At 45.7% G+C, this 27501-nt stretch overlaps 1 protein-coding gene across 2 annotated transcripts in view; it reads left to right on the forward strand.

The window, feature by feature from the left end:
* The window catches only part of Stambp (STAM binding protein), a 23983-nt gene extending 194 nt beyond the window's left edge, over nucleotides 1-23789 (forward strand). Inside the window, exons 1-10 of one of the 2 annotated variants that reach the window (XM_027428811.2) lie at nucleotides 308-571; nucleotides 1789-2005; nucleotides 8932-9007; nucleotides 9273-9368; nucleotides 10561-10918; nucleotides 12111-12235; nucleotides 13554-13691; nucleotides 17391-17503; nucleotides 18990-19089; nucleotides 22861-23789. In XM_027428811.2, the coding sequence (XP_027284612.1) occupies nucleotides 1803-2005; nucleotides 8932-9007; nucleotides 9273-9368; nucleotides 10561-10918; nucleotides 12111-12235; nucleotides 13554-13691; nucleotides 17391-17503; nucleotides 18990-19089; nucleotides 22861-22917 (1266 nt within the window). In that variant the 5' untranslated portion in view covers nucleotides 308-571; nucleotides 1789-1802 and the 3' untranslated portion in view covers nucleotides 22918-23789. Of the gene's footprint in view, nucleotides 1-307; nucleotides 572-1788; nucleotides 2006-8931; nucleotides 9008-9272; nucleotides 9369-10560; nucleotides 10919-12110; nucleotides 12236-13553; nucleotides 13692-17390; nucleotides 17504-18989; nucleotides 19090-22860 lie in introns of those variants that run through there. The other variant, XM_027428810.2, reaches the window with a different exon arrangement.
* Nucleotides 23790-27501: the final 3712 nt, after the last annotated feature.

Genomic DNA, 27501 nt, shown 5'->3' on the forward strand with positions numbered 1-27501 from the left:
GGGCCCGTAGCCCTGGCCCTGGCCCTGGCCCTGGCCCCGCCGCGCGCGAGCTTCGGGATGGCCCTGTCCCCAGGGCTGGCTCCTGACCAGCCAGGCCCGGTCTCAACACTGCTTGCATTTTTGAGAAACCTGTTACAGGTGGATCCCTCTTCGATGCACACACCCCTGCTCCTGCTCCTTCCTTTCGCCTCCCCCTGGGCCCCCTCCCCCTTCTTCTCGGACACGGTCTTCCCTCTGCGTGGTTGCTGAACCCCATGTGGACCCAAGCCACTCATAGCTTCCGGAGGAAGGGCCCTTCTCCACCCACACGTGCCCCTCGGAAGAGGTGCCGACATGCCCAGCATCCCATGTCAGTGAGCTGTGCTAGGCTGTGCCCCAGTTCAGCAGTGAGGGACTTGGGCGGGTTTTACACTCGCAGGAGGAGGTGTGTTACACTCCCAATGCCCCCACATTCCTGGCAGCCCCCAGATGTTGCTAGGAAAGAAGGAGGTTTAGTGGGGAAGAAATGCCACCCAAAGGTTGAAGGAAGCTAAAGTAGAATTGGACTAGAGAAAACGATATCCGAGGACAGGTGAGTAAAATCCAGAAAAACAAACGGGACTAATCTGCGGTTCCGGGCAGATTAGATTCCGGGCGGAGGAATAAGATACAAAGATGGGAAAAACAAGACCTACTGGAACAGGAGATGACTGTATGCTAGAATAGGGCTGGCTGGGGTGTGCTGCCATCTTATACACAACAGCAACCTCCTCCATTCCTCTCTGGATGATGATGGTGTCGTGGAGCCCAGAGCTTGAGTCTAGCAGAAGCAGCATCTAGAAAGAATGTAAACTCACTGGAGTTTGAATTCCAATAGAGCCTCCAGTCCCATCTGACATAACTGTCACTTTGCTTGGCTTGTGGAGACAAGTGTACATTGATGCTTCTGAGCGCTCACTACTTGGCCTGGAAAAATGGTGAATTTGATGGACTAAATCAGAGAGTGGTTTAGTGAGCAGAATTATGAGCATTTTCCCCAGAAAGGAGTCAGTCATCCATGACTGTCCCCCACCCCACCCAGTCCCATCCCCCTCACCACCATACACACACACACACTGACCTTGTATCCAAAACGGAGGAAGTGTATCATGGTAAATATCACCTGTTCTCCGGTGAGATGAACTGGGCAGCATGAATTAACAGAGCAGTCTTCACGAAGGTTCACTAAACACATTCTGCCAGGTATTGGGAAAATGGAAGTAGGTATCTGGGTGGAGGAACAACAGAATAAATAGCAGAGGCTTCCTTACCTCTGCAGGCCTCTAAGGCCTTCCACTGATGACGAGTGACAAGGGAACAAAAGACCCAAACCACAGTGGCCTATTAATGGCTGTATTCCTTGTGTCATCAAATTGTGGGACAAGGGCTGATTTTTTTTCTTTTCCTTTTTCTTTTTTTGCCTGTTGTCCTCAAATCAGGATCTGGGTGTTTTAGGGGGTAGGAGGGATAATTTACTGATCAGAACCACTTCATGTAGTGTTTTATTTTCTCGAGTTTGTGTTTGTCTGTTTTGTGCTTTGGTTTTGTTTTTTGGTTTTTGGTTTTTTTTTTTTTTTTTTGTCTTGAGACAGAACAGCATTGGATGTTCTGGAACTCGCTAAGACTGGCCTTGAACTCAGAGATCAGCCTGCCTCTGTTACTCAAGTGCTGGGATTAAAGGTGTGCTCAACCAAAACTCATCCTGTGCTCGACCACTGGGAAGATATGACCCTGGCTTTAATGTTACCTGTTCTCTGTTTTCTCTCCCAGGACTTATTGGTCCAATGTCTGACCATTCGGATGTGAGCCTCCCACCCCAAGACCGGGTGAGGATTCTGTCCCAACTTGGGAGCGCAGTTGAATTAAATGAAGACATTCCGCCCCGTCGCTACTTTCGTTCTGGTGTTGAGATTATCCGAATGGCATCTGTTTACTCTGAAGAAGGCAACATTGAACATGCCTTTATCCTCTACAACAAGTACATCACGTAAGACACCCACAGCTCTCTTTTTCCTTCCTGTAACTGACGCCCCTTGTCTCTTCCCTGTGGTGCCCTCACCTATGGTTCTCACAGTTGCTAACAGCAGGGAACTTGACAATGTCCACCATTCATCAGGTCCAGGCAGCTTTCACATGTGAGTTGTCCTTGCCATTTAAAGACACAAGACTGAAGGTAGCCTTATTTGACTCAGGGATTTCCTGAGTAGGAGGCTTACTCCTCGGTCTGTGCCCACAGGTCCCAGCTATTAGACACAAGAGTTATTAGCAGGTTGGCAGGGTGTGTCTGCATTGGTGAGTGCTTTGACTGCGCTGTCTCTGCCAATCACAGGACCCTGGCTGGTGTGTGGCCAAAGCCCAGATTCCTGTACTCATCCTGTAGCCTATTGAATGGTATAGGAAAGAGGTTTCCTCCTTAGCTGTCACTGTAGTCACATAGTCACCAGATAACTATGGACCACTCGCTGTCTGACTTATCACTGTAAGACATTTCCTGAGCTGTCTGTTCATCATAGTTGGGTAGGCAGCATAAATAGGTTTCAAGGCTATCACCAGGGAATGACTCCTGAAGCCACAGTGACAAGAGCGCTGTGTGGTTGAGGAAGGGGATGATGGGAAAGGGCTTACTTGTCATTTCTAGTCTGTAGTATGACAGGACCTAAAGAGTCTCCTGGGACTCAGAGGAACGCAAAGGCTCAGGAGGGGTTTCCCTGGCACCCTTCCCCTGATCTCCATAGGGCGCTGTGTATTAAGTAGGCACATCACCCTCCAGTTCTGTTTTGCAAAGGAGAAAACTCAGGGCTAAGGAGGAGCTTGGGTTTCCATTTGTAGTGACACCTCCTGTTTCAGGCTTCATTCTAGAGCATGGGTTCTTTTTGTTTTCCATTTAGACTTGAGAAAGCAGTCCCTTGAGATCATAGTAAATCTCCCGTCTCCATCCCTCTCTACACAAGAGACACCAACTCTAACCAGTTCCGAATGTGTCCTCACAGACAGACATACACATATCAGTCACCACACTGAGTTTCTTATCTGTACATCGGTCACGACACTGAGTTTATCGGTCTTCTCAAGCATGGTTTCTGACACAGTAGGGAATACTTCCTGGTTCTGTGACTGATCTGAGTGTTGAAGGTTAGCAGCATCCTTCCCTGGTTTGTCCCCATGAGGTGACAGCAGTCCCCCCTCCCCTCACTTGGGCAAATCCCAGTGTCTGGATTTTTACTGGTTGTTTCGTTTCTTTGTTTACAAGAAGAGATGGCTAGCTGGATTTAGCCCACTAGTTTTACTTTGCCAAATCCTGGCATAGACAGATTGGTTTTGGTTTTGATTTTTGGGTTTGGATTTTTGTTGTTGGTTGTTGTTTTTGGAGGGGTTGCTTTGGGGTTTTATTTGTTTGGTTTTTGTTTGATTGCTTTAATTTTTTCTTTCAAATTTTTTTATTTAAATTAGGAACAAGCTTCTTTTACATGTCAATCTCAGTTCCCTCTCCCTCCCCTCCTCCCTGCCCCCCCACCGACTCCCCTTCCCAACCCCTTTCTGCTCCCCAGGGAGGGTGAAGCCTTCCTTGGGGGATCTTCAAAGTCTGTCATATCATTTGGAGCAGGGCCTAGACCCTCCCCAGTGTGTCTAGGCTGCGAGAGTATCTCTTTATGAGGAGAGGGCTCCCAAAGTTCTTTTGTATACTAGGGATAAAGACTGATCCACTACCAGAGGCCCCATAGATTGTCCAGACCTCCAAACTGACTTGCTCCTTCAGGGTGTATAGAACAGTCCTATGCTGGTTTCCCAGCTATTAGTCTGGGGTCCGTGAGCAGCCCCTTGTTCAGGTTAGCTGTTTCTGTGTGTTTCTCCAGCCTGGTCTTGACCCCTTTGCTCATCACTCCTCCCTCTCTGCAACAGAGTTTCAGGGTTCAGCTTAGTGTTTAGCTGTGGGTGTCTGCATCTGCTTCCATCAGCTACTGGTTGAAGGCTCTAGGATGGCATATAAGGTAGTCATTAATCTCATTATCAGAGAAGGGCTTTTAAGGTAGCCCCTTGACTATTGCTTAGATTGTTAGTTGGGGTTGACCTTGTAGATCTCTGGACATTTCCCTAGTGCCAGAATTCTCTTTAAAACTAGAATGGCTCCCTCTGTGATGGTGTCCCTTGTCTTGCTCTCCTCCATTCCTCCCCTGATTAGATCTTCCTGCAATTGTTTTAATTTTTTTGAGACAGAGTCTCCCTACATATCCCTGGCTGTCTTGGAACTCACTCTGTAGACCAGGCTGGCCTTAAACTCACAGATTGTCCTGCCCCTGAGTGCTAGGATTAAAGGTGTGCTTACAGTTCTTTGTGGAAACTTGGGTAAGATACAAAGTAGACTAATAACGAGGAGGTGGCTGAATGGAGATGGACGTGTGGCTGTGCTGCTCTACATTTTAAATGGGAAATTCTAGAGCATGGGCTTGGGTTTTTTTTTCATAAATAAAAGATCTTGTGAAAAAGAAGAAGCTAATGGTCCCAGAGAAAGGGTTAACTGTAATAGCAAGCTCCTAAGAAATAGAATCAGATGTATTCATGATGTTAGGAGCCCATGGAGAGCTGCAGATACATCTCAGTGGTACAGAGCTTATCTAGCAGGTGGGGGACCCTGGGTTTGGTCCCCAGCACCAGCAGCAGAAGCAACAGTGATACTGGTGAATGATTAAGTAATTGGTTTTTGTCCTCTTTTTATGTGACCCAGTGTTACTCTGTAGCATTGGTGGTGAGGCTGGCACAGGGTGGGGTATCTGCCCCTGTATACAGTGAGCTAGGCCTGGGGTGGAGTTATAGATGGGGTGGGGGTTGCATTTCATTTGCTTGATTTGTTGGGCTTGGGATTTAATTTGGGACTGCCTTGGGCTGACTAGGCCTGAAGCAAGAGATTCAGCTACCTTCATTGTTCTGACTCTTGCTTTCCAAGCTTGACACTGAGTCTGTGAATTGACAAGTGGGTGGCTGAAGAGTTCTAGTCCAGTGACTCTCAGACTGATTTTCACTTTGGTGTGTTTCTGCCAGAGTACATCAAGTGGCTCACTCTACCACTTACTATAGCCTGGGGTGAGGGGCAGGCAGACGTTTACCTCACCACCCTTCTGCCCCCACCACCCCACCCCTGTAAGAATCTTGTTTTGGATCTTTCATGGATGCTTTAGTTCAGGGTTTAAAAGGCATGTCTGTCCTTCCTCCCAAAGCAGTTTAGGTATCTTCATGATCTCAGGCATATCTCCCCGCTTGGTAGTAGTTTTCCTGCTGAAGGAATGTGTTGCCTTTTGCAGACCCCAGTATAGAAGAAAGATCTCGAGCATGTGGGATCAGTACATACTTTCACGATGAGCACAGACAATAAGCCAGGCCATGGATTCTTTCACAGCTTTTTATGGGCATCAGAAGGCTGCACAGAAGGGACTTAGCATGGCCAAGCAGTTCCGGTCTGCTGTGCTGTGTGAGCGTCCTCTGACACAAATCCTCTTTCTGCAAATGAAACATCACCTGTGCTGAAGGCATTTACTGGGACTGGGGTTTACAGACCAAAGAAGGGGTCTCCTGTGCTTAGATTCACTTTGAAGATTAACTTTGGAAACCGGAAAATATGAGACAAAGATCTTTAATGCATCCTTCTATTTATTGAATGCCTGCTTTCTGAATAAGTTGTTTTCATACAAAAACACCTGTTCACGATAATTTTCCATCAAATATTAGAAGGGAGGAATTCAAGTTAAAGCAAAAAAAATTAAATGGCAGGCTGGTGACATGTCTCCATGGGTAAAGCATTTGCCATGAAAGTGGATGGTGTTCAATCCCTGGAACCCACGTAAAGGTAGAGGAGAGAACTGACTCCACAATTGTCCCTGACCTCCTCATGTGTACTGTGGCACCTGTGTGACCACACACACACACACACACACACACACACACACACACACAGAGAGAGAGAGAGAGAGAGAGAGAGAGAGGGGGGTGGAGAGAGAGGAAGAGAGAGAGAGAGAGAGAGAGAGAGAGAGAGAGAGAGAGAGAGAGCAGGAATAATAATAATGTTCCACCTGGCACATACAATACCTCCTATGGACTTGTTCCTACAATATAGCATTTATGTATATGCAGCATCCGTGCTCCTTTGTCCTTAAAGCATGAATGTGATCACAGTCTATATGGGGCCACATGGAGCCTTCTCCATCTACCTCAACAGTCTCTTGGATCTCCTCATAGCCAGCTCTCTTCCAGTCCTTACTGGATGACCATCTCGCCATCTCATACACTTACCTGTTCTCTAGTCACTGCCTGTTGTCCTTTCCTGTTGATAATGACCTTCCTGGTGCTGATTCCTTATTTTTTTTATGTACTTATGTTATGTGTGGTGGTGTTTTGTCTGCTTGTCTGTCTGTGAACCACATGTATGCCTGGCACCAGAGGAGACCAGAGGAGAGTGTCAGGTCTCAGGGGACTGGGTTAGAAAGTTGTGAACCCCCCGCCTTGTGGATGCTGGGGATCAATTTCAGGTCCTCTGGGGGATCTGCCATCCAGATGAGCCATCTCTCCAGTCCTAATTGCACTGATTCTTTGACACACTTTTTAAAAATGTCTGTTCTCCATTGTAATGGGAGCTCCATAATGAGGGGAAAGCTTGAGTGGATCCTTTATGATGTATCCCAAGCCTTCAGAGCCTCACTTGGCACCTTACAGAAATGCCCAGTAAATAGTTTTTGGATGAATGAGTGATTGACAACATACTTTCACATTCAGATATGTAATGATTTATTCAGTTATCCTGCCTTGATGGACATTGTCATTTCCTCTGCTTTTATAATTCCATACTGAATCTTCTTGTATGCATATCTTGGTACATGCATTTATGCTGTACCAAGAAACTTCCATAAGTTTCTTGAGGCCAAACTGTGAGTTTCATGGATATGTACATCTTAAGTTTTGAATAATTATCTCCCATAAAAAAAAATGTTAGATCTGTTTACAGTCTTGCTAACATAGGAGAACGCACATTTTCCTACAACTATGCTTATGCCAGGCACAATCTGCCTTGAAGCCTTTGCCAATCTGATGGTAAAGCTGTCGTCTCACCTTTACTGAGAATTTCCTTCATCGGAGGTGAAGTTGAGCACCATTCTCCTATATGTTCACTGCCTGTCCCTCCCCATTTTTGCCTCCTTTCCGTTTGCTCTGTGAGGTGGTTCTTGTACATTTGCTGACGAGTCTTTGTTTTGATGGATTTGCTTTCTGTCATTTGCAACCAGATAGAACCCCAAACAAAAGCATTCATCTGGCCACTGCTGTGTTGTGTTGGCAACTAGGAAGTTTCCAGCCTTGGTGTTAGATCTCGTGATAATTCTCATCCCCATCTCTTGTTCCTGTGTCTACTACTGACTATAATCATATCCACACATGGCAGATGTTGGCTATGTGTGCAGTCCTTTAATTTTTTATTTTTTAATTTATATTATTATTATTACTTAGTAGGAGTAGTATGGGGAGGTGTATGGATAGCTTGCCAGGTGCGTGTATAGAGGTCAAAGGACAACTCTCAAGAATCACTCCCCTCCTCCTGGATGATTCCAGCTTGGCTTGACAGGCTTGTACAGCATGGGATCTACCCACAGAGCTACCTCGCCTCTTGTCGGCCTGTGCACTTTATCTGTTTATGATTTTGTGTTGGGCTGTCTTCATAGTTAGCCTTAGTTGTGTCTGCCTGCAGACCACAGACTGCACATGCCTGGAAACATTCCCATACTTGGTTTGGTGCAAATATTCTCCTCTGAAGGATTATGAGTCCCAGGAAACCTTGTAGTGGTCAAGGTCACACGAGCAATAATGCTCATGGTTTTCTCTTAGCCTCCAGCCTCCTACCCCTGGCTGCCAATGGCCTCTTCTGCTTAGCATCTTTGTTGCTGTGATAAATCACTCTGACCAAAAGCAGCTTAGAGAGAAAAGGATTTGTGTAGCTTATAGGAAGTCAAGGCAGCAATCTGAAGAGGAAACCAACAGAGGACTACTGCTTACTGGCCTCATGTTTATCTACCTTTTTTATACTGCCCAGGCCCATCTGACTAGGGATAGCACCACTCACAGTGGACTAGGCCCTCCTTCATCAATTAGCAATCAACACAGTGTCCCATAGACAGGCCCATCTGATCGAGGCAATTCCTCAGTTGAGGTTCCCTCTTCCCAGGTGTGTCAGGTAACCCAGATTAGCCAGCACAGAATGAATGATGTTTGATGACAGAGGCCCTTTCTGTCATGTCACAAGAAAAAGACCTTTATCTTTGGAGTTACAATTTGGGAATATCACAGGCTTTTATTTGCATTTGGTTTGGGGTTTGAAGGGCCTTTTTTCCTGTAGTAAGACATTCTTACTAAGTAGTTCAGTCTAGTTTGAAACTCACAATGCCTCCTCAAGGATGGAATTACAGATATCAATGGATGCTATATCCTTCTTGACCATTTTTTTAAAAATTTACATATATAGATATAGATATATAGTTGGGGTGGGTACACCTGCAATGTGGCATTCATGAAGAGTGGTAAAGTACTTGAATGAATCGGTTCTCTTCCTCCACCATGCAAATACTAAGGGTTAAACTCCGGTCCCCAGCCCTGGCTGCAAGTGCCTTCCCCTACTGAGCCATCTCACTCACTTGGGTGGCAGGCAGGCAGGCAGGCAGCTCTCCTTTTTGATGTAGGAATCTGGTGTTTGCTGTTACTCCCTGTTTAGGGGGAAGTGACCAGGACTTATGCAGGAACAAAGCTGGTAGGGGACAAGGCCTGTATGCTATGCCTGATCTCCCCAGCACCCCTAGAAACTCTTCTTGCAGTGTCTGCCTTATCTCAGGGTCTCATGTGGCATTTTCTGTGTACCTGAATCATTCTGGTCTGTTTCCTTAGGCTGTTCATTGAAAAACTTCCAAAACACCGAGACTACAAATCAGCCATCATTCCTGAGAAGAAAGATGCGGTCAAGGTGGGTCCCTGTTTTCATTGGTGCCTGTCTCTAAGAAGAGCCCGGAGCAGCTGACACACAGTCTTGGGGCACTCACGTGCCCATCAGAGCTAGAAAGAAGAACGGGGCTGCCTCTCCAGCATGGGAAGGGGTAGTGGAACGGCATGGTGGAGGAGTTCAAATCATGGGGGGGGGGACACCGCTGTCACTCTTGACTTGTCCCCTTTCTCTCCTCCTTGGATGACATTAGAAGGTTCTGATTCTCAGGTTTGGTTTTGTATTTCAGAAATTAAAGAATGTTGCTTTCCCTAAAGCAGAAGAACTTAAGACTGAACTCTTGAAAAGATATACCAAAGAATATGAGCAGTATAAAGAACAAAAGGTCAGTGTGAGCAGTGAAGAGACAGGAAGACGATGTGTGAGCTTCTCAGCCAGTCCCAGGGCCGTGCTATGCCACAGCATATGGGGTCTGTGACTTTTAACAGGCTAGTTTGTCGGGGGTGGGGGGGTGTCGGGCAGGGGGTTGGGCGGTACACAAAGGCCAGTGACTCTGAAGAGTCACCGAGTGGCAATACGGAGGATTCTAGCAGATTCAGCCTCTGTGTCCAACAGGATGACTTGAGGACAGACACCTGTGACTTTCTGTCATACCAAGAACAGGAAACCTGTCAACAGTGAACGTTGTCACTAGAACATTAGGTGTTTCAGCTCTCGGGAGTGGGAAGTTCGGATCATGCACTTTTATCCCTAAAGCTTTGCATAGGCATTGACCTTCCCAGTGATGTGCAATGGGTCTTGTTTAGAATAGTTTCAGCTTGTGGAGAAACACACTGGGTCCTACAGTGCTCTCTTGTAGAGCAGAAATACACACCGGAGGTGTGCCTACATGCTAAAGTGTAGCTGTCTGCTGCACTGTTCTGCACACCAGTGCTGACAATCAGCAGAGGGATTAATAGTTCTGAGCCATATATTTCTAATGCATTAAAGGGGTTTGTTAATGGATATTAATTTAAATGGCACTGTATTTAAATAATCGCTAAAAGAATCTGGAGACTCCCGAAAGTTGTCCTCTGAGCAACACACATAAGCCTTGGCACATGTCACCACTCTAGTAAACATCTAAGTAAATGTAATTTTAAAAGTTAAAAATGAAGCAAACAGCATGAATGCTTGCACGCTGGTGCTCAGCTCCTTTTGTTGTACACTCCAGGATCCCCAGCACAGGGAGTGCTCCCATCCACAATTAAAATGGGTCAAGATCATTTCCTACAGACATGCCCCAGAGCCTTGTTCTCAACGTGACTCTAGAGTCTGTCAAGTTGGCAATGAACACTGGCTTTCACGACAAGGTATCTTGAAGATAGGAACTCTAGCTGTTCTTGAAAATAGGTATATGGTGGCTTGGTAGAACAAGGTGGTTACCGTACTCCATGGCTTTAGGGGTACCTGACGAAGCGTGAATTCGGGATTTGGAAATCAGACCAGAGCAAAACTGTGTTTTGGGCATCTCTGTGCCCAGAAGGCTTTCTTCTGAGAGGTGAAGTATTAGCCAATACCCTTTTCTTCCTCTGCAGAAAAAGGAAGAGGAAGAACTTGCCCGGAACATCGCCATCCAGCAAGAGTTGGAAAAAGAAAAACAGAGAGTTGCCCAGCAGAAGCAGAAGCAGCTAGAGCAGGAGCAGTTCCATGCCTTTGAGGAGATGATCCAGAAGCAGGAGCTGGAAAAAGAGCGGCTAAAAATTGTCCAAGAGTTCAGGAAGGTGGACCCTGGCCCATGTGGGCCTCTGCTACCTGATCTGGAAAAGCCTTGTGTAGACACTGTCCCCACCTCACCCATGCAGACTGCAGACCGTAACAGAACCGTGAGGCCAGCTAAGCCACCTGTGGTAGACAGATCCTTGAAACCTGGAGCACTAAGCATCATAGAAAATGGTGAGTCCCGAGGCTGACGCCTTCTTCCATCTCTCTTGCTTCCGTGTCCCACTTACTTGGCTCCATCAACAGAACCGCAAGTGATGAGAACTATCTTTTTCTGTCCTGCCACCCTGTCTTGTAAAGTAGCTTTTAACTTAAGGTAATCTGAGCCAGTTCCTGGAAGACAGACCCTCAGCTTTTAAGGGTTTTGCAGAAATGTGAGGTATTCAGCGAACTAGAGGTCACAGGTGGCACTTCCTGGAAGCAGTTTTAAAATGTTTAGTGCCACATGCAACTCCATGACTGGCTTTTTTAAGGCCACTGAATCACTGTGCTCTTGAGTGCTCCTCATCTGTAAGGAGCTTGGCCAGTGAGAGTGCTGTGCATTGCAGGTGCTTACTTGGTTCATTCAGAAAACCTTCTGGCCCATCTTCAAATGTCCGCAAGAAAAGAAAGAGGGCTGTGCCCTGAGAACTGGCCTTCAGACCTTCTGCGCCATTCCCGAGCCCTCTCTCCCTCTACTGCTCCTTCTGCACGTCCTGTGCTCTGGGGACACGTTCTAATGTCTTACCCACAGCTCTGGTAGCTTCCACCTAGCCTTAACATCTGCTTTCCCTGCTTTTCTTGAACCTTCTCCGGTTCCTCTCTGTTCAGTCAGATTGATTCAACCCCCATAAAAATCTCAGAGATCTCCTTATCCTCGGTATTTTTGAAATCATTTGTCAATAACTAGATTCTAACTGTAGGCGAGGCCTTGAGTCTTTCTCACTTTGTGTCCTGTGGGCTGAGAGACATGCCTTCCGAGACTGGACTGAGTGGCCACTGCATTGAAAGGAAGAGTGTGCCAAGCCTTAACCCATCGACCACAGACGCAGTTGTCAAACTGCTGTTGCTTTGTCTGCAGGTCTGTGCTGTCCTCTCTGGCAGCTCAGGTCTAGCAGACCAAAATGCTGATGTGGCACATCTGTTTGACTCTTCGTTCTTAATATGAAAAGGTGACAGAGGAGTTCCTGCTTCCCCTAGCCTGCTGGGTCCCACACAGCTTGTCTGTGGAGTTCACGAAAGAACTCACTCTTGGCATCCTGGAAGAGAGGGGCGCACGGAGGGAACCCTGGTGATGTAGCATTTCTCCTCCATGCTGTCAGCTCTGACTTCTGCTCAGGGACTCCTGGCCCTATGGCTTCAGACTTTTCCTTCTTGTCCATTTCAGTTCCCACCATTGAAGGCTTACGCCACATTGTAGTGCCCCGCAATTTGTGCTCGGAATTTCTCCAGCTTGCCAGTGCCAATACTGCCAAAGGCATCGAAACTTGTGGAGTCCTCTGTGGGAAACTGGTAAGAAAGTGTAACTTGCCTGAACTGTTGCTGTTTCCTCTGAGCCTCCTGTAACTCTCAGACTGGATATCTGGGGGTCTGACTCTGCACCAGTCCCTCCCTCCACAAAGAGTGCATGGCATGGTCACTGGGGAAGTGGAGAGGCAGTTCCCTGAAGTTTATGGGCCAGACAGACAGCCTCTTTACAATTCCCATGCCAATAAGAGGCCACATCTTTAAAAAAGAAAATTAATTGGGGCTGGAGAGATGGCTCATCGGTTAAGAGCACTGACTGCTCTTCCAGAGGACCAGGGTTCAATTCCAAGCACCTACATGGCAACTAACAACTGTAACTCCAAGATCTAACACCCTCACACAGACATGCAGGCAAAATACCAATGCAAATAAAATAAAAATTATGTTTTAAAAAATTGATTGAACATGAAGAACAACACATAAGAATTTCCTTCAGCTTAATACACACACACACACACACACACACACACACACACACACACACACACACACACACACGCTGTAATATTAGTCAGGAGTGGTACCTGGCCTCATGTCTGTAATCCTACCCCTTGGAAATCTGAGACAGAAGGCTTTCCTCAAGTTTGAGGTCAGCTTGAACTACATAGTAAGTTCTGACCAGTATTGACTATGGAATAAGACTTTGTCTCAGGAAAGAAAAGAAGAGAAGGAGTAAAGAAGGAAGGAAGGAAGCAAGGAAGCAAGGAGGCAGGAAGGCTTTCTTAACTGAGCAGGAAAGCTCCCCCTGAGTGGTGGGCCTGGGAATATAAATCATCAAAGGTCTTTGTTATGTGTCCACAAAGTGTGCAGTCCTTCTCGAGACAGAAGTAACTGTGGGATAAAGAGTTCTCAGCAGTGTGTCCACTAGGAGATGTAGGCACTGTGAGGAAGGCAAGGCAAGGCCACTGAGGGAGAGCTTGAAACCATTCCTCACTTCCAAACAAGCCTGTGAGAGATGGGAAGCAAACCTCAGCTAGACCTTAATGAGGAGGCTGGAGCAGGGAAGCTGCTTTAGGCAGCAGAGGGCTGAGGCTCTTTCCAGAACACCCCAAGAAGCCTGAGTAGACCTGTTGACTTCTACAAGAAAGTCCTTAGGGCTATGCCATTGGCCCAGCCTGTGCTAAAGGGGAGATCTGGGGTTTGTCTCAGCACCTAGGGCTTCATCGGGTACCCAGGCAAAGCACATGAGCACTCGCTGTTGTGAAGTAATGGATTCAGGGAGCAGTGAGCATCACGCTCAGGCTGGAGAGGAGAGGGGTTGGCAGCCCCAGGGAATTGTGACCTCTTGTTTTCTCCTTTGCAGATGAGAAATGAATTCACAATCACGCATGTTCTCATCCCCAGACAAAATGGGGGGCCTGATTATTGTCATACAGAGAATGAAGAAGAAATTTTCTTTATGCAGGATGATCTTGGACTACTCACTCTTGGCTGGATCCATGTAAGATCTGACTCCCCTGAGGGCGGGGCTTCTCTCTGGTTAGAAGCACAATGGCTTCTTCACTCCCTGAGCAGAGTAAAACCTCTCCAAACAATTTGTTTCTCTGCACATATGGCTACCAGTGCCCTGGTATGAACTCAAGTGCTCTGCTGAGAGCTTTCCCAGTTTTCCTCAACTTTACCTTTTACTAAAAATAACTCTTCGATGTTCTGGTATCTCTGGTGAAGGGAAGCTGGCCTAGGATATTTGTGGACATGGCACAGAGACCAGGTACCTAAAAGCCATATAAATGAAACTACTTTAAATAGCCAAGGGAGCTCTTTCTGATGATTGCTGTCTGACTTTACCAAGCAGCACTTGCCTTTGACACGGTTTTCAAGAGTTTGCACACACCATGCACACTTCTGATGTTGTTCAAGGAAGCACATTCCTTCCCTAAGGAATACTTCTGGATGTTTCTCTCATTTTTCAGGGCCTCTTGACTCACTGAGCAAGCTGTTTTCCTTGGCATATGACAGGTGCAAGCCACAATCAGGTGGTTTATTTAAAGATTGGGGGTGGAGGTCATACACACTTGTACTTAGAACTAGGGAAGTGGGGACCTGTGGATCAGTCTCCTGCCCTTTCATCCTTTTCAGTTCAATTATGTAAATCCTTTCTGGTTTGTCTATCTCAAGGGTATGAGATGGCAGCTAGAAAACCTGCCCTGCTGTGCCCAGACACAATAGAGGACTGCACAGAAAACAAGCACCTATTCACACGAGGCAGCACACATTATAGTCCTCAGCAGGGGAACAGAGAGCATGGTGGGGGCGGGGTCACACCTGAGTGACTTAGGATGACCTGTAATGAGGAGCCAAAGGAGAGAGTCTCATGGGGGAGGGGTCAGCATTGGATCCGTCCACTGTGCTCCTGTTGGCTGGAATTTGTGGGTTTTCCTCAGAAAAAGATACAAGGTCGAACCAGGAGAGCCATCTGGAAGGCTTTTGTATTAAACTAGCGCAGGCAGCCTTGGAAGTGGGGAGAGTGGACAGCAAGGAAAGTTATTTGCTGGCATCTGGGGCAGAAAAAGCAGTGGGTAGTAAAAGGAAGCGGCGGCGGCGGCGGCGGCAGCGACGATGTGGGAGACTGAGGAATGTCTAAGGCGCCGGAGCCACAAGGCAGGGACGGTGCAAGAGGGAATTCAGGGTGCTCCCTGCATCGGGCTCTAGTATGAAAAAGACTCGATCACCTGCTAGTTGGGAGCTCACTGAAGATATTAACCCAGTGTTGCAATGGTGGGGCAAAGACTATAAGGTTTTAAAGTCATGGGAAGCCGGGTGTGGTGACACCACCTGTAATCCTAGCACTCTGTGGGGTGAGAGAGGAGGAATATGACTTGTGGCCACCTTGTGCTACATAGCAAGACCCTGTCTCCAGAAAGCAAAACAGGAGGTCATAGCATGATGACCATAGGGATGGTAGAGACTGCCATCTTGAGGCTTGGCTCTAAGGGAAGGGAGGGAGATGAGGTGGCTCTTGGCAGAGCTGGACTGACAGGCTGTTGAGTGTGAAATGGCTTGATCATGCTTTGTTTTCACTGGCTTTGGTTATCCTACAGCATTGTATGTTAAAATGTAGCCTAGTTGCGTTGGTACATGGACTAGTTCTGCAGTTCAATGAATCATTCTGCCAACATTTTTGTGCATACAATAACTAAATAAAGAACCAGGACACTGCCAGGAGCCTGCTCCACCCCTCCCACTTCTTATCTGCAAGAGTGCCCCCCACTCTTGCTCCCATCATCCTGTCCTCACTTTCTTTAGAGTTCACCCCTTAAGTCTGACAGTCTGACCCCCTGCTTGCTGTCCTTCACCTCTGCTTGGGTCTAACCTTGAACTGCGGTTGTAAGATATGTCATTTTCACACCCGGCTTCCTCTGCTTGGCCCCTTCAAGATTGATCTGCACTCTGGCATGCATCTGTCTGGGGTGTGTGTGTGTGTGTGTGTGTGTGTGTGTGTGTGTGTGTGTGTGTGTGTGTGTGTGTGCAGGACAATGAGAGTTGCACAAGGACTCGTATTTGCACAGGGAGAAAGCAGACAGCTCTCAGAGTCAGGACTGAGGTCACCGAGCTGAAGACACAGAGAGATGGTTGAGCTGATGTGGGAGGAGCCACAGACACTCTTGCCAGGCTGCCGTCACCTCAGTGAGGTTGGGGTGAGGGTCTGCTGCCAAGGGGATAGGGTGGGGTGGGAAGCCGTGGAGGAGGCTTAGAAGCTAGAGGAGGCTTAGTGGTTAAGAGCTCTTGCTGCTCTCCTAGGGGATCTAAGTTTGGTTCCCAAAACTCCTTCTTGGCAGCACACGGTCTCCTATAACTCCAGCACCCAGGGATCTGACACCCACTTCTGGCCTACACAGGACACTTGCACACATGTGACATATATTCACACAGACATGTGCACATAAACATAAGTAAAACCATTTTTAAGTAAATCTCTTTTAAGAATAAAAAAGAAACTAAAGGAGAGGGCAGGCTCCAAAAACGTTACTTCTCAAACTCCAGGTAGAACTAAGCATGGGTGGATGAGGCCTAGCTAGGAACATATGGAGGCAAGTTTGGCTTATTTTACCTCTGTGACATTTCTGCACCATTTCTTCATAATTTGGCATTGAAAACAATAAAAAGGGACTGGCCAGATGGTTCAGTATGTAAAAGCATTTGCTGCCAAGTCTCTCAACTGAGTTCAGTTTCTGTGGCTCACTTGGTGGAAGGAGAAAACTGACTGTCACAAGTTGTCCTCTGACCTGCACACACACACACACACACACACACACACACACACACACACACACACACACACGACATAGACAGGCAGACACACATTTGTGAGGTTGCACACACAAAGCAGTAATCTTTAAAAAAACAAAAACAGCAGTCTATATGTCTTCTTGGGTCTTTAAATTTTAGGAGAAGAGGCAAAGGTCAGTTCTTTCGCTTCCTCAGAGATCCATCTATTCCCACCCAATACCCCTGACCTTGACCTCAGACATCTCTGTGCTCAACTTCTTCCTCTTGTTTCTCAGAGCTTTTAAAAGCCGATTTTATGCCTTCATGTCAAGGCATAAAATTGACAAATCATACAAGCCTGTATATGATATATAACATGTTTTGAGTTATGTATACATTGTGAATGCTGAGTTGACTATGGTCTTTATATGAGAAGAACATTTAAAAATCTGTGCTCACACTGGGCCTGGTAGCTCACATCTGTATTACAGTACTTAGGAGACTGTGGCAGGAGGTTTTTGGGACCAGCCATGGTTACATAGTGAGTTCCAGGGCAGCCTGGGCTATAGAGTTAGATCCTGTTTCTAAATAAATAAAAATCTGTCTCAGCCATTTTCAAGTACATGGCACATAGTCTTGAACTCCACAGGCTTCATGCTGTATTAAAAAATCTCTTCATCTTTCAAGGACCTTTAGAGTTTCCACACACTGATGTTAGACTCCACTATTTACAGTGCTGGGAAGGAACTCCCTGTGAGGGTCCAGTGTGTTCCTCATGGCTGCAAATAGCTCTGTACTTGAAGAAGGGGTTGGGTCCCGCTCTTGGGAGCTCCTTGGAACTGCCTTCCTTAGTGGGCCAGGCATGGCAGCTGGGTCACTGGAAATTCTCTGACCTGTTTTTTGTTTTTGTTTTTGTTTTTGTTTTTTTCAGACTCACCCAACTCAAACGGCCTTTCTGTCCAGTGTGGATCTGCACACTCACTGCTCCTATCAAATGATGTTACCAGAGTCCATAGCAATTGTCTGCTCCCCCAAGTTCCAGGAGTGAGTACCAGCCAAAGTTCTCTATCATTGAAACCAAATGTGTGTGCGTGTGCGTGTGCGTGTGCGTGTGTGTGTGTGTGTGTGTGTGTGTGTGTGTGTGTGTGTGTGTGTGTTTGCTTACATGTGTACATGAGTATAGGAGGGTGCCTGTTCACAAGTGTTCACCTGTGTGTGGAGGCCAGAAATAGGATATCTCTCTCTGTTGTTCTTCTAACTTACTGTTTTTGACACAGGTCTCTGGCTGAACCTGGGGACCACTGGTTTGGCTGGAGAGCCCCACTGTCTGCCTCCCTTGCTTGGGGATTTTAGATGTATACCATCACACCAGGCTCTTTGGTAGATGCTGGATCACGCATTTTACCACCTGAGCCATCCTCCAGGCCCCAAGACTCTTTAAAAACGAAAAATCATAAACTGCCCTCACTAGCTATTCTCAAAGGCTTCCTTTAAGTTCCAGATTCTGATAAACACAACCTAGTCTTTAAAAGATATATTAATAATGTCGGTTTTCTAAGAAAAACCTTCAAGAAATTTGAATTATTTGACTTAAAGTGATAGGATCTTGAACACCTGAGGTCAAAGGTTAAAAAATCCCTACATTAGACACCGTCTCCCAGTGTCAATTCTTTCCGTTCCAAATGTCCCCTTTACTCTGAAGTCCCCAGCAGAGCTAATAATGGGGACAGTGATGACCTAGCCTTTTCATTTTTCATTGTTTTGTAGTGTCACTTTTGTGTACTTATAGTGTTATCATCCTGCAGGGCTCTGTGACTCTGTTCTTGCCATTTTCCCCTCCATTTCTCAGACTAAAGGATCTCAATTGACCTAAGTAATTGTAATTACTTAGTGTAATTGTTCACTGGTGCTTTTTTAATTCCTACTTAGATCTGTTGTTGATTTTCTTAAAGGAATTTTCACTTTTAGTTTTAATTCCCAAGTAGAGAGTTCCTCTTTGGAGCTTGGAAAGATGGCTCAGCAGGTTATGCTTGTGTGGAGAACCAGAGGACGTAGGTTCAATTCCATTCCCAGCACTCACACAGCGGCTCACAACCACCTGTAACTCCAAGGATTCCAATACCCTCTTCTGACCTCACTGTGTACTGGGCATGTAGGCAAAGTACTCATAAAATAGAGTAAATAAGTCAAGAAAGAAAAAAAAGAAAGAGAGAGAGAGAGAGAGAGAGAGAGAGAGAAAGAAAGAAAGAAAGAAAGAAAGAAAGAAAGAAAGAAAGAGTTTCTGTTTGTTTCCTATTTATAACCACCAGATAATTTATTCTTTAACTATGACCCATTCCCCAGAGGAGAGAGCTATAAGCCAGTATACTGTGAAAGCTGTCTGAATTGAAATTCCTCTGCCCTGCTGAGTCAGTGTGCTTGCCGGGAATGTGTGAGTATGAGACAGGCGAAGAAGACAGGGAGAGTATTGGGATTGAGGGGAAGCCTCTGTGGGAAGCCTTGACTCAGAGCCTGCCCTTCCTTATTTCAGAACTGGATTCTTTAAGTTAACTGACTATGGCCTTCAAGAGATTTCAACCTGCCGACAGAAAGGCTTTCACCCTCACGGCAGAGACCCCCCTCTGTTCTGCGTAAGTATCTATGTAGAAGTCAGCAAGGACGTGAAGTCCACGAAGTGTATGGTATTTCTAACGCACCTGACTTCAGCCCCGTCACTCACCTTCCCAGAGTTCCACAGTCAGCATGGACACTGGAAACAGTGGGCGGTGGAGATAGGTTGGGGTCTCAGCTCTGTCACCCTGTCTGAGGCCCTGACCCTTCCTGGGTCTTTCACCTGATATGTGGGATAATAATGATACTTACTTTACAGGGTCTTTGAGAGAATGAAATAGGTGGGGCGCGGTGTAGCCCAGGCAGAATGTGTTCAGTATGCCTGAGGCCCTGGGTTCAGTCCCCAGCATCACTGGAAAAGGAAGTCATAACAGAAATACCTAATACAGAAATACCTAATGCATTATCTGCTTGTTAAATGTTACTTTGTTCAGTGTCAGTTACTAAGTTTCAGTCAGCGATCCTAATGCAAAAGGGAAAAGCCATGTAAACTAGGTAAACTCAGCATATTCCATTCTGGAATTTTGCATAGAAAACAGGGTTTTCACCCTGCCCCCGGGCCCCCCCTCTGCCCCCCCCCTGCCTCCAGGAAATGGTTTCTTCTCCCAGCTTGTGTCCATGACAACTGGTTTAGCTGATCAGATCTCAGGGTGACAGAGGGTGACAGATCAGCCTCAAATCAATGAGATTCTGGTAGTTACTCCACGCCAGCCTGATCTTTTCCCTCTTTTTTTCGGCGGGGACACACACACACATACACACACACAAGACAGTGGTCCATAGAAAAGCAAGCAACAGAGAGGAGGAAACCAGAATCCTGGGCCATAAAGAGCAGGAATGTATCAAAGAGAACCACAGAAGGCTAGGATAGGTCTAGCCTTCCTAGACTCTAAGAGCTCTAAGAGCTGATTTTGTATGATAGAAGTTATTTTATTTACACACACACACACACTTATGTATGCTTGTATATGTGTGTTGGTGCACTTCATGCTTTTCTAAACACAAGAACTTAAGCTTCATAGAATAGTAGCTTCTGAAAATATATATGTATTATTGATTTATCACATTAATTTTTTATTGAACTTTATTTTCAGTATTATGGATCAAACTCAGATAATAGATTTCAGCTTAAAGTAAGGAAGAAAATAAATCTCAAAAAAAATAAATAAACAAGGCCAGGAGGGCTGGCATGTGCCTTTAATCCTAGCACTCTGGGAGGCAAAGACGGGTGGATCTCTGTAGGTTTTAGGCCAGCCTGGTCTACAGTATGTTCTAGGCAGATATAGATATATAGATATATAGATATATATCTTGGGATATAATAATGTTTAGATGCCAGAATGTTGAAATACAGATTGTATCACCAAATAGGTCAGGGACACCAATGCCCAGGTTTCTAGCTATAAAGAGTCTTTCTGAAATTGGACATGGTGGGTTGCAACGGGAAGATCACCAGTTTGAGGCCAGCCTGAGCTACATAGCCAGACCCTGTCAATTCCAATAAATAAATAATAAATAAATAAGCAAGGCTTGGAAGATCACCAGTTTGAGGCCAGCCTGAGCTACATAGTCAGACCCTGTCAACTCCAATAAATTAATAAGCAAGACTTCTTATGCCAGAGTGAGAATCTGCCCCCCCAGGTGGCCTTTATTATTTAGATGATATAATTCCATCAACACTGCAACAAGCCTACTAATTCTTCTGAATAAAGGAATATGTAACAAGTGACTCTAGAAAATATACAGGAAGATGGTGATTCAGACCATAAGTAGATTGGTAGGAGTGATGAGTCCCAGACCCTTTACTGTAACTGCCACTGACATCATGATCTGGTTTCCAGACCAGACATCACTGACCTCGAGCCAGCATTTACTTACTTACTTACTCACTTACTTAATTATTTTTCAAAGAGGGCTGCATCTACATCACTACAGGATCTCCCATGCCTCCCATCCCTCCTCAGGTCCCCTCATCTCCCTCCCAAATTTATGATCTCTTCTTTAATATCACACACACACACACACACACACACACACACACACACACACACACAGCCTACTGAGACCATTTAGCTTTGCTCATATATATACATGCGTCCTGGGCTGACAATGTATGCAGGATCTCATCCCTTGAGGAAACTTCTCAGCAAACAATGGCCAATAGCTTTCATCTAGGTGTGGAACTGTGTGAAATGTTCTTCCATCCATGTTGGCAGGTTAAACTGGTGTTGTCAAATATTTTGTTTTGTCTGTGCACCTGTATTCTTATTTCATGGATGCATTTTCCTTGTTGAGTCTAGGGGTCACTGGCTTGCACAATCTTTCTGTTCTCTTCTTCTGAGATTTTCCCTGAGCCTTGGGTTTCCTGGTTGCATTGTAGATCTATCTGTTATTTTATTTTATTTTTTTTGTATTTCGATTTGTTGTAGTTCTCTAGTCTTCATCTGTTACGAAAGGAAGCTTTATTCGTAAAGAGCGAGAACTACACTTACCTGTAGGTAACAGGGTAAGAGTTTAGAATGCAGTCGGAAACTGTATTGGTTTAAGAAAATGGTGGTAGGAGATTCTTCTCTCAGTCTGTGCTCTCCCCAGGCATGGCTAGATTTACAGTACCAAGTGTGAATCCCCAAACCCCACTGAAAAGGCCTTTTGTCCAATTAGACAGCTTTTAGTCACCCCCAAGATAAAAATGCCACTGTCGCACCACTGTGGGATCTTACCTGTCTGGTCATTATTGTGAGTTGTAGGCTGTACAGCTGGGTAAGACATCCAATTGCTCCTCTTCCTTAGCAGCTTGCATAGTACCTTTCAATTCTACGAGAGCCAGTCCTCTGCAAAGAGGCTTCCCAGATCAGTTCCAGCTCGAATCCTTCAAATACTGCATCCAAAAGAGTGTGGTATCTTCAGCAATAATGTCTTACATTTGAGTTCTTGAAGGCAACCAAGGTCAATGCCAGTAGCTCATATTGTTTGGGAAGACTTGTATTTGTCCAACCAACGACCAACAATATGTATTTGGGGCAGGGGGGAGAGACAGGGTCTCAATAGCCTAGTACTCACTGTGTAGACCAGGCAGCCTTAAACTCACCGAGATCCACTTGCCTCCTGCCTCCCAAATGCTTGGATTAAGCGTATATGCCAGCGTACCTAGCATATTGAATGTATTTTTAAAGTAAACTTATAAGATAATATATTCACTATGTTTTCAGGCACCCTTAGTGTTCTTAGTTCTTCTTCCCTCTCTGCCTGTATTATCTCCCCCCCCCCAGATGAATGCCCTGTTATTCTCTTAAACCCCTTTGTAATACTTGACTCCTACTATTCCACTCTCCAGAGCTTCCTGTCCACCCTCCCTGCCATGGTCCCTTTCTGCTTTCCTGGCTTCCTCTGGCATATCAGGGTGTATACTCAAATGTAAAGATTCAGAACTAGGATTCACAAATAAGGGAGAATATTTGACATTTGTCTTTCTGGGTCTGGGTTACCACTTGAGTGGGCATTTTAAGTGAGAGGTTTAGGGCTGGGGTTGTATCTCAGCTGGTGGAGCTCTTTCTTCACAAGCCCCAGACCCTGGGTCCAGTCCCCAGTACTAATGAACTGAGCAGAGGAGTGTTTATCTGTTCCAACACTCTGATGTAGCAGCAGGAGGACCAATGCCATCCTGGGATACCTAGGGAGTTTGAAGCCTTCCATACAACCCAGACTCAAATAAAAAATAAATGTTTTTGGTTTTTAATGACTCTGAAAGTATTTTCCACAAGCTCATTGTTCTTCCTTTTTCCCTGTTTCAGGACTGCAGTCATGTAACTGTCAAGGACAGGATTGTGACCATCACAGACCTTCGGTAAATCTCAATCACAATCCAAGGAGATGGCGCATTGGGTAAAGGCACTTGCCTCCAAGCCCAACCGCCCAAGTTCAATTCCTGGGACCCACATGATGGAAGGAGAGCATCAACTGACCCCAAGTTGTCCTCTGACCTCCACTTGTGCACTGTGGTATGTGCGCTCACACGTGCGCGCGCGCGCACACACACACACACACACACACACACACACACACACACACACATCAAACAAACAAATAAATGTAATTTACAAAAGGAGTCTTACCCTCCTCCTGAGTTAAACACTTTGATCAATTTACTATCCCCCCCCCCACACACACACACACATGGAATTAGGCTTTTAAGACAGAATAGGGAAGGGTCAATACTAATGGGAGACTGTTGGTCTTTTTAATTTATTATTTAAAAACAAGTCATTTTATTTTTTTAAGGCAAATCTGAAAGTGAGCAAATCACACCAAGCAACTAACTCAAAAATTAGGGTGCAAGAGAAAGCACATCTCTAAGCGCTTTATATCCGACCACGGCCTTTGGCCTTTTGTCCCTCTTGTGACTTGCCTACCAACTTGTTCATCTCTGCCTTTGGATGGAATAAGGGCATCTTGCAAAACTGTGAAAGCCATTTTGAAGAATTTGGCTTTTTCTTGTTTGCAGCATTACTAAGGGAGCTTATCACTCTGGTGGGAAGTGAGGAGCTCACAGCCCCCCATAAGTTGATTTTGTTTAAAAAAAAAAAAGAAGTGTATTATTTAAAAGGTTAGGATGTTATTTTCTTCTGTAATAAAACAGCTCACCGTGTTGTGCTCTAGAGTGATCTGTCTGATCGTGGGCATCACGTAAACATTTTAAATGGAAACTCTGAAGTCAAATGGATGGTGTGTCCTGCAGTGAACTGCAACACAGTTCCCGTCCATGGGCAGGAAGTCGTCTCTTGTTCTGGTGTTATCTCAAGTGGGTCTTCCCACTTTCTCCTTAAGCCTCACAACCTTTAGCCAAGGCATTAGGCCTTTCAGAGTCCCAGCCAATGGTGTGGTTGCCTAGCCACCCACCCTGCTAAGTCCACTGTGCTTGCTTCGTCTTCTTCAAAATGTCTAGGATGGTGTGTGAGACTGTAGACCTCACTTTTCTTCACAAATGGAGTTGGTGCTTAAAGGTAGCCTAGAAATCTGTGACACCAGCATGAGAAAAGAGTAAATATGTTGCATAGTAAAATTATTTTTAACGTGTGTGTGTGTGTGTGTGTGTGTGTGTGTGTGTGTGTGTGTGTGTGTGTGTGTGTGCATACCATGTGCATACAGGTGCCTGCAAAGCCAAACAGGGCTTGGGATCCTCTAGAACTGAGGTTACAGGCAGTTGTGAGCTGCCATGAAGGATGCTGGGAACAGAACCCAAGTCCTGTGCAAAAGCTGAAAGTGCTTTTAACTGCTGAGCCTTCTTTTCTAGCCCCCAAATTGATACTCTCATCCATACCACAGTGCTGCCTTCCTGAAATATATACATGGCCACATGCATTCAGAAAAGGATGAATTTGCATCAAGGGGTGGAATTATGAGATGATTGTCTTTATTTTCCCCTCTATCCTTTTAAATTTTTTCCCAACTAGAGAGAACATACAGGACATTCTAACTGGACAAAAAGAATAATAACCCCCTGTTTTCCAGAAACCAAAACTCCACTGCCCCCTTAATGTGGAAACCCAGCCAAGACCTGCTTCCCTGAACAGCCTCAGTGAGGGGGGCCTTAGTAACACTCTTGGGCAAAGCCGCAGACGCATGTCATATATGGAAACCTTCCATGAGGCTGACCTCACTGTTGGAACCTGTTCAACATAAACCTTGCCTTCAAGAGCTAACAGAGATCTTTGGACAAAGCCTGGTGGATGGAGAGCTGAAAACTGCCTAAGGAGTGAATTGCTGGTGTTATGCCTGAAGAAGTTCTGACCGTGCTTCTGGACTCAGTAGATTGCTGATCAGTCCCCTGGGAAGGATGGCTTTTCATGTCACCCTCCTCCTGAGAGGAGCTGCCGCAATAGCCTACCATTGTTTCTGACTTCTGAGCTTGGCAAGAACACAGGCTGTTGCTTAAATTAAACACTACAATGGTTACTGGTGGGTGACGGAAGTGGAACCGACTCCTACACAAAAGGAAGCCAGGCCATTCTTAGACACTCCTCTGCCTGTTCCCTGCCATTACAGCTCTGCCACCCCCAGCAGTCCTAGGTTCACCTCATTTTGCCTTTAAACAAGTGAATCATTCTTGGCATGGTGGCACATGCCTGTGATCCCAGCACTGTGGAGGCTGAGGCAGGAGGCTCAGCCTGAACTAGACAGTGAAACCTTTTTTAAAAGTGTTAATGGCATTGCACTAAAGCTATTGTGCAATCCATGCTAACTAAGCATTGGCCATCCTGCCACCTTAAACAGAACAGCCCTTAGTCCCTGTTCAGCACACTAGACCTCTGTTGGTGTTCAGAGCATCTCTGACACAACCCAGTCCTTCTATCCTTTCCCAAGACTAGGGAGCTTAGAATTGTCTTAATTGATTCATGGTAAACCCAGGATCTGGTCACACAAGTATTTTCATTCCTAGTGGCATCGTGGCACACCATCACTAATAACTATGACACTTGAAGCTTTAGCTGGCCCAAGAAGAGACCACAAAGAGAGGAAAGAATTTGTATTAGTTCAGATTCTTTTCATTGCATTGATAGAAAACCCAACTGGGGATGAGACATAGCTGGATCCAGTGTCCACTGTAACCACAATTCCCTTGATTCAGGGCTTGTTCATTTAAGTGATTTATTCCATTAATGTAGACAGCTGTAGTTTAATAAACCATTGTTTGGATAAATCTAGCTGAAAATGAACTGGGTTTCAACACAACTCCTGTAATTGAGTTGTTGGGTCATAGCTTTGGCCACAACTCATCCTGGGACCAGTCACTGTGGCCAGAAGAATGGAATGTTCTGATTGGTCAGGCCTGCGCTGAAAGTCTATAATCCCATCTGAGCTGCATGGTCTGAGATCAGGGAATGTTCTTTTTCAAAGAATATCATGGTAGCATTTGAAGCTGAAATGGATGGTGAGCAAGGGGAGTCAACAAATGCCATGGATGAGAATCTAAGTCTGCCAATAGCAGTAGTAACCAATAGTGTGAGCTAAGTAGATTAAATAGTAACACCAAGTGCTGTGGAACTTAGATAATAGCAGCTGGACTAGGGGATACTGACTCACTCCCCAAAATATGAGTCATACACCCAGATTGACAAATGTACACAGGACAGTGACCAGGAGACCCTAAAGAGAGAAACATGTTTTCATTATAGTTATCATATTCCACTTTCTGTTCAGCCAACAAACATTTACCACACACCTACTAAATGCCAAGTCCCACAGGATTTGATAGAGGCAGGCTCTGGAGAAGAACTTCCAGGGATGGTTTCAGACAGATCTGGGATACATAAATCATTGCAAAGAAGAATTTGGTTGACTATGGAGGGAAAGAGATGGAGAAATCAAGCATACAGCCAAGTAGGTTCAGAAACTATTAAAGCATAGTAAACCATGAGCTGGAGAGATGGCTCAGTGGTTAAGAGCACTAGCTGCTCTTGCAGAGGATCCTAGTTTGGCTCCCAGCACCCACATGGAAGCTTATAACCAGTAACTCCAGATCCAGGGGATCCAACACCCTCTTCCAGCTTCTGCAGACACTGAGCATGTAGGTGGTACGCAGACGTGCATCCAGGCAAACACTCGTACACAAATTTAAGTGTGTACCACAATCACGTCCCCACAATGGATGCAGTACATCATAATAAATACATGTGTATAATGACATAAACCCAGCATCCTCCTGTAGAAAGGACCTGTCTTCCAATATAAATTACAGCATCTCACTAAAGCACATATAGGAGGGGAACAATTCTGCTGGCACTTGGATGGGCACTCTAGGTTCCAGCTGAGACACCTGGATTCTGTGACTGGCTTAGCGTAAGGATGAACTCTGGCATACCTGGAAGCGCTGCTGTATTGTTTGGGATTGTCTTTTGGGGGGTGGCATAGTAGTGGGGTCATCATGTTGCTGATGATGATAGTGGTGGTGATCTCTGGATAGGGTCTCGGGTGACCCAGGTTGGCCTCCTTACCTATGCAGTCAAGGGTAGACTTTAACTCCTGATCCTTCTGCCTCCACCTCCTTGGTGCTGGGATTACTGATGTATACCACCGTGCCCCACATTTACTGTATGTTTTGTCTTTAGATTTTGTTTTTAGGTTTATTTAGGTGTGTGTAACGATAAGTCTTTACACCAAGCCGCCCGAGCCCCGCTGCCATGTGGGTGGCCAAAATAACATACAGAGATTAATATTAGGTACAATGCTGCAGGCCAATGACTAGGATTTCTTATCTGCTAGCTCAGTCTTAAATTATCAACCATAACAATATCTATTTATTTTGTAAAGACTTATCTTAGAGGACGCTGGCCTTAAGCATCTTGTCTTCCCGGGGATCACATGGCGACTCAGAATCCTCCTCGACTCCTAGCCCCACCTATCTTGCTTTCCTATTGGCCAAACAGTGCTTTATT

The sequence above is a fragment of the Cricetulus griseus genome, chromosome 8 (assembly GCF_003668045.3).
Source record: "Cricetulus griseus strain 17A/GY chromosome 8, alternate assembly CriGri-PICRH-1.0, whole genome shotgun sequence".
In the NCBI taxonomy this organism is placed as follows: Eukaryota; Metazoa; Chordata; class Mammalia; order Rodentia; family Cricetidae; genus Cricetulus; species Cricetulus griseus.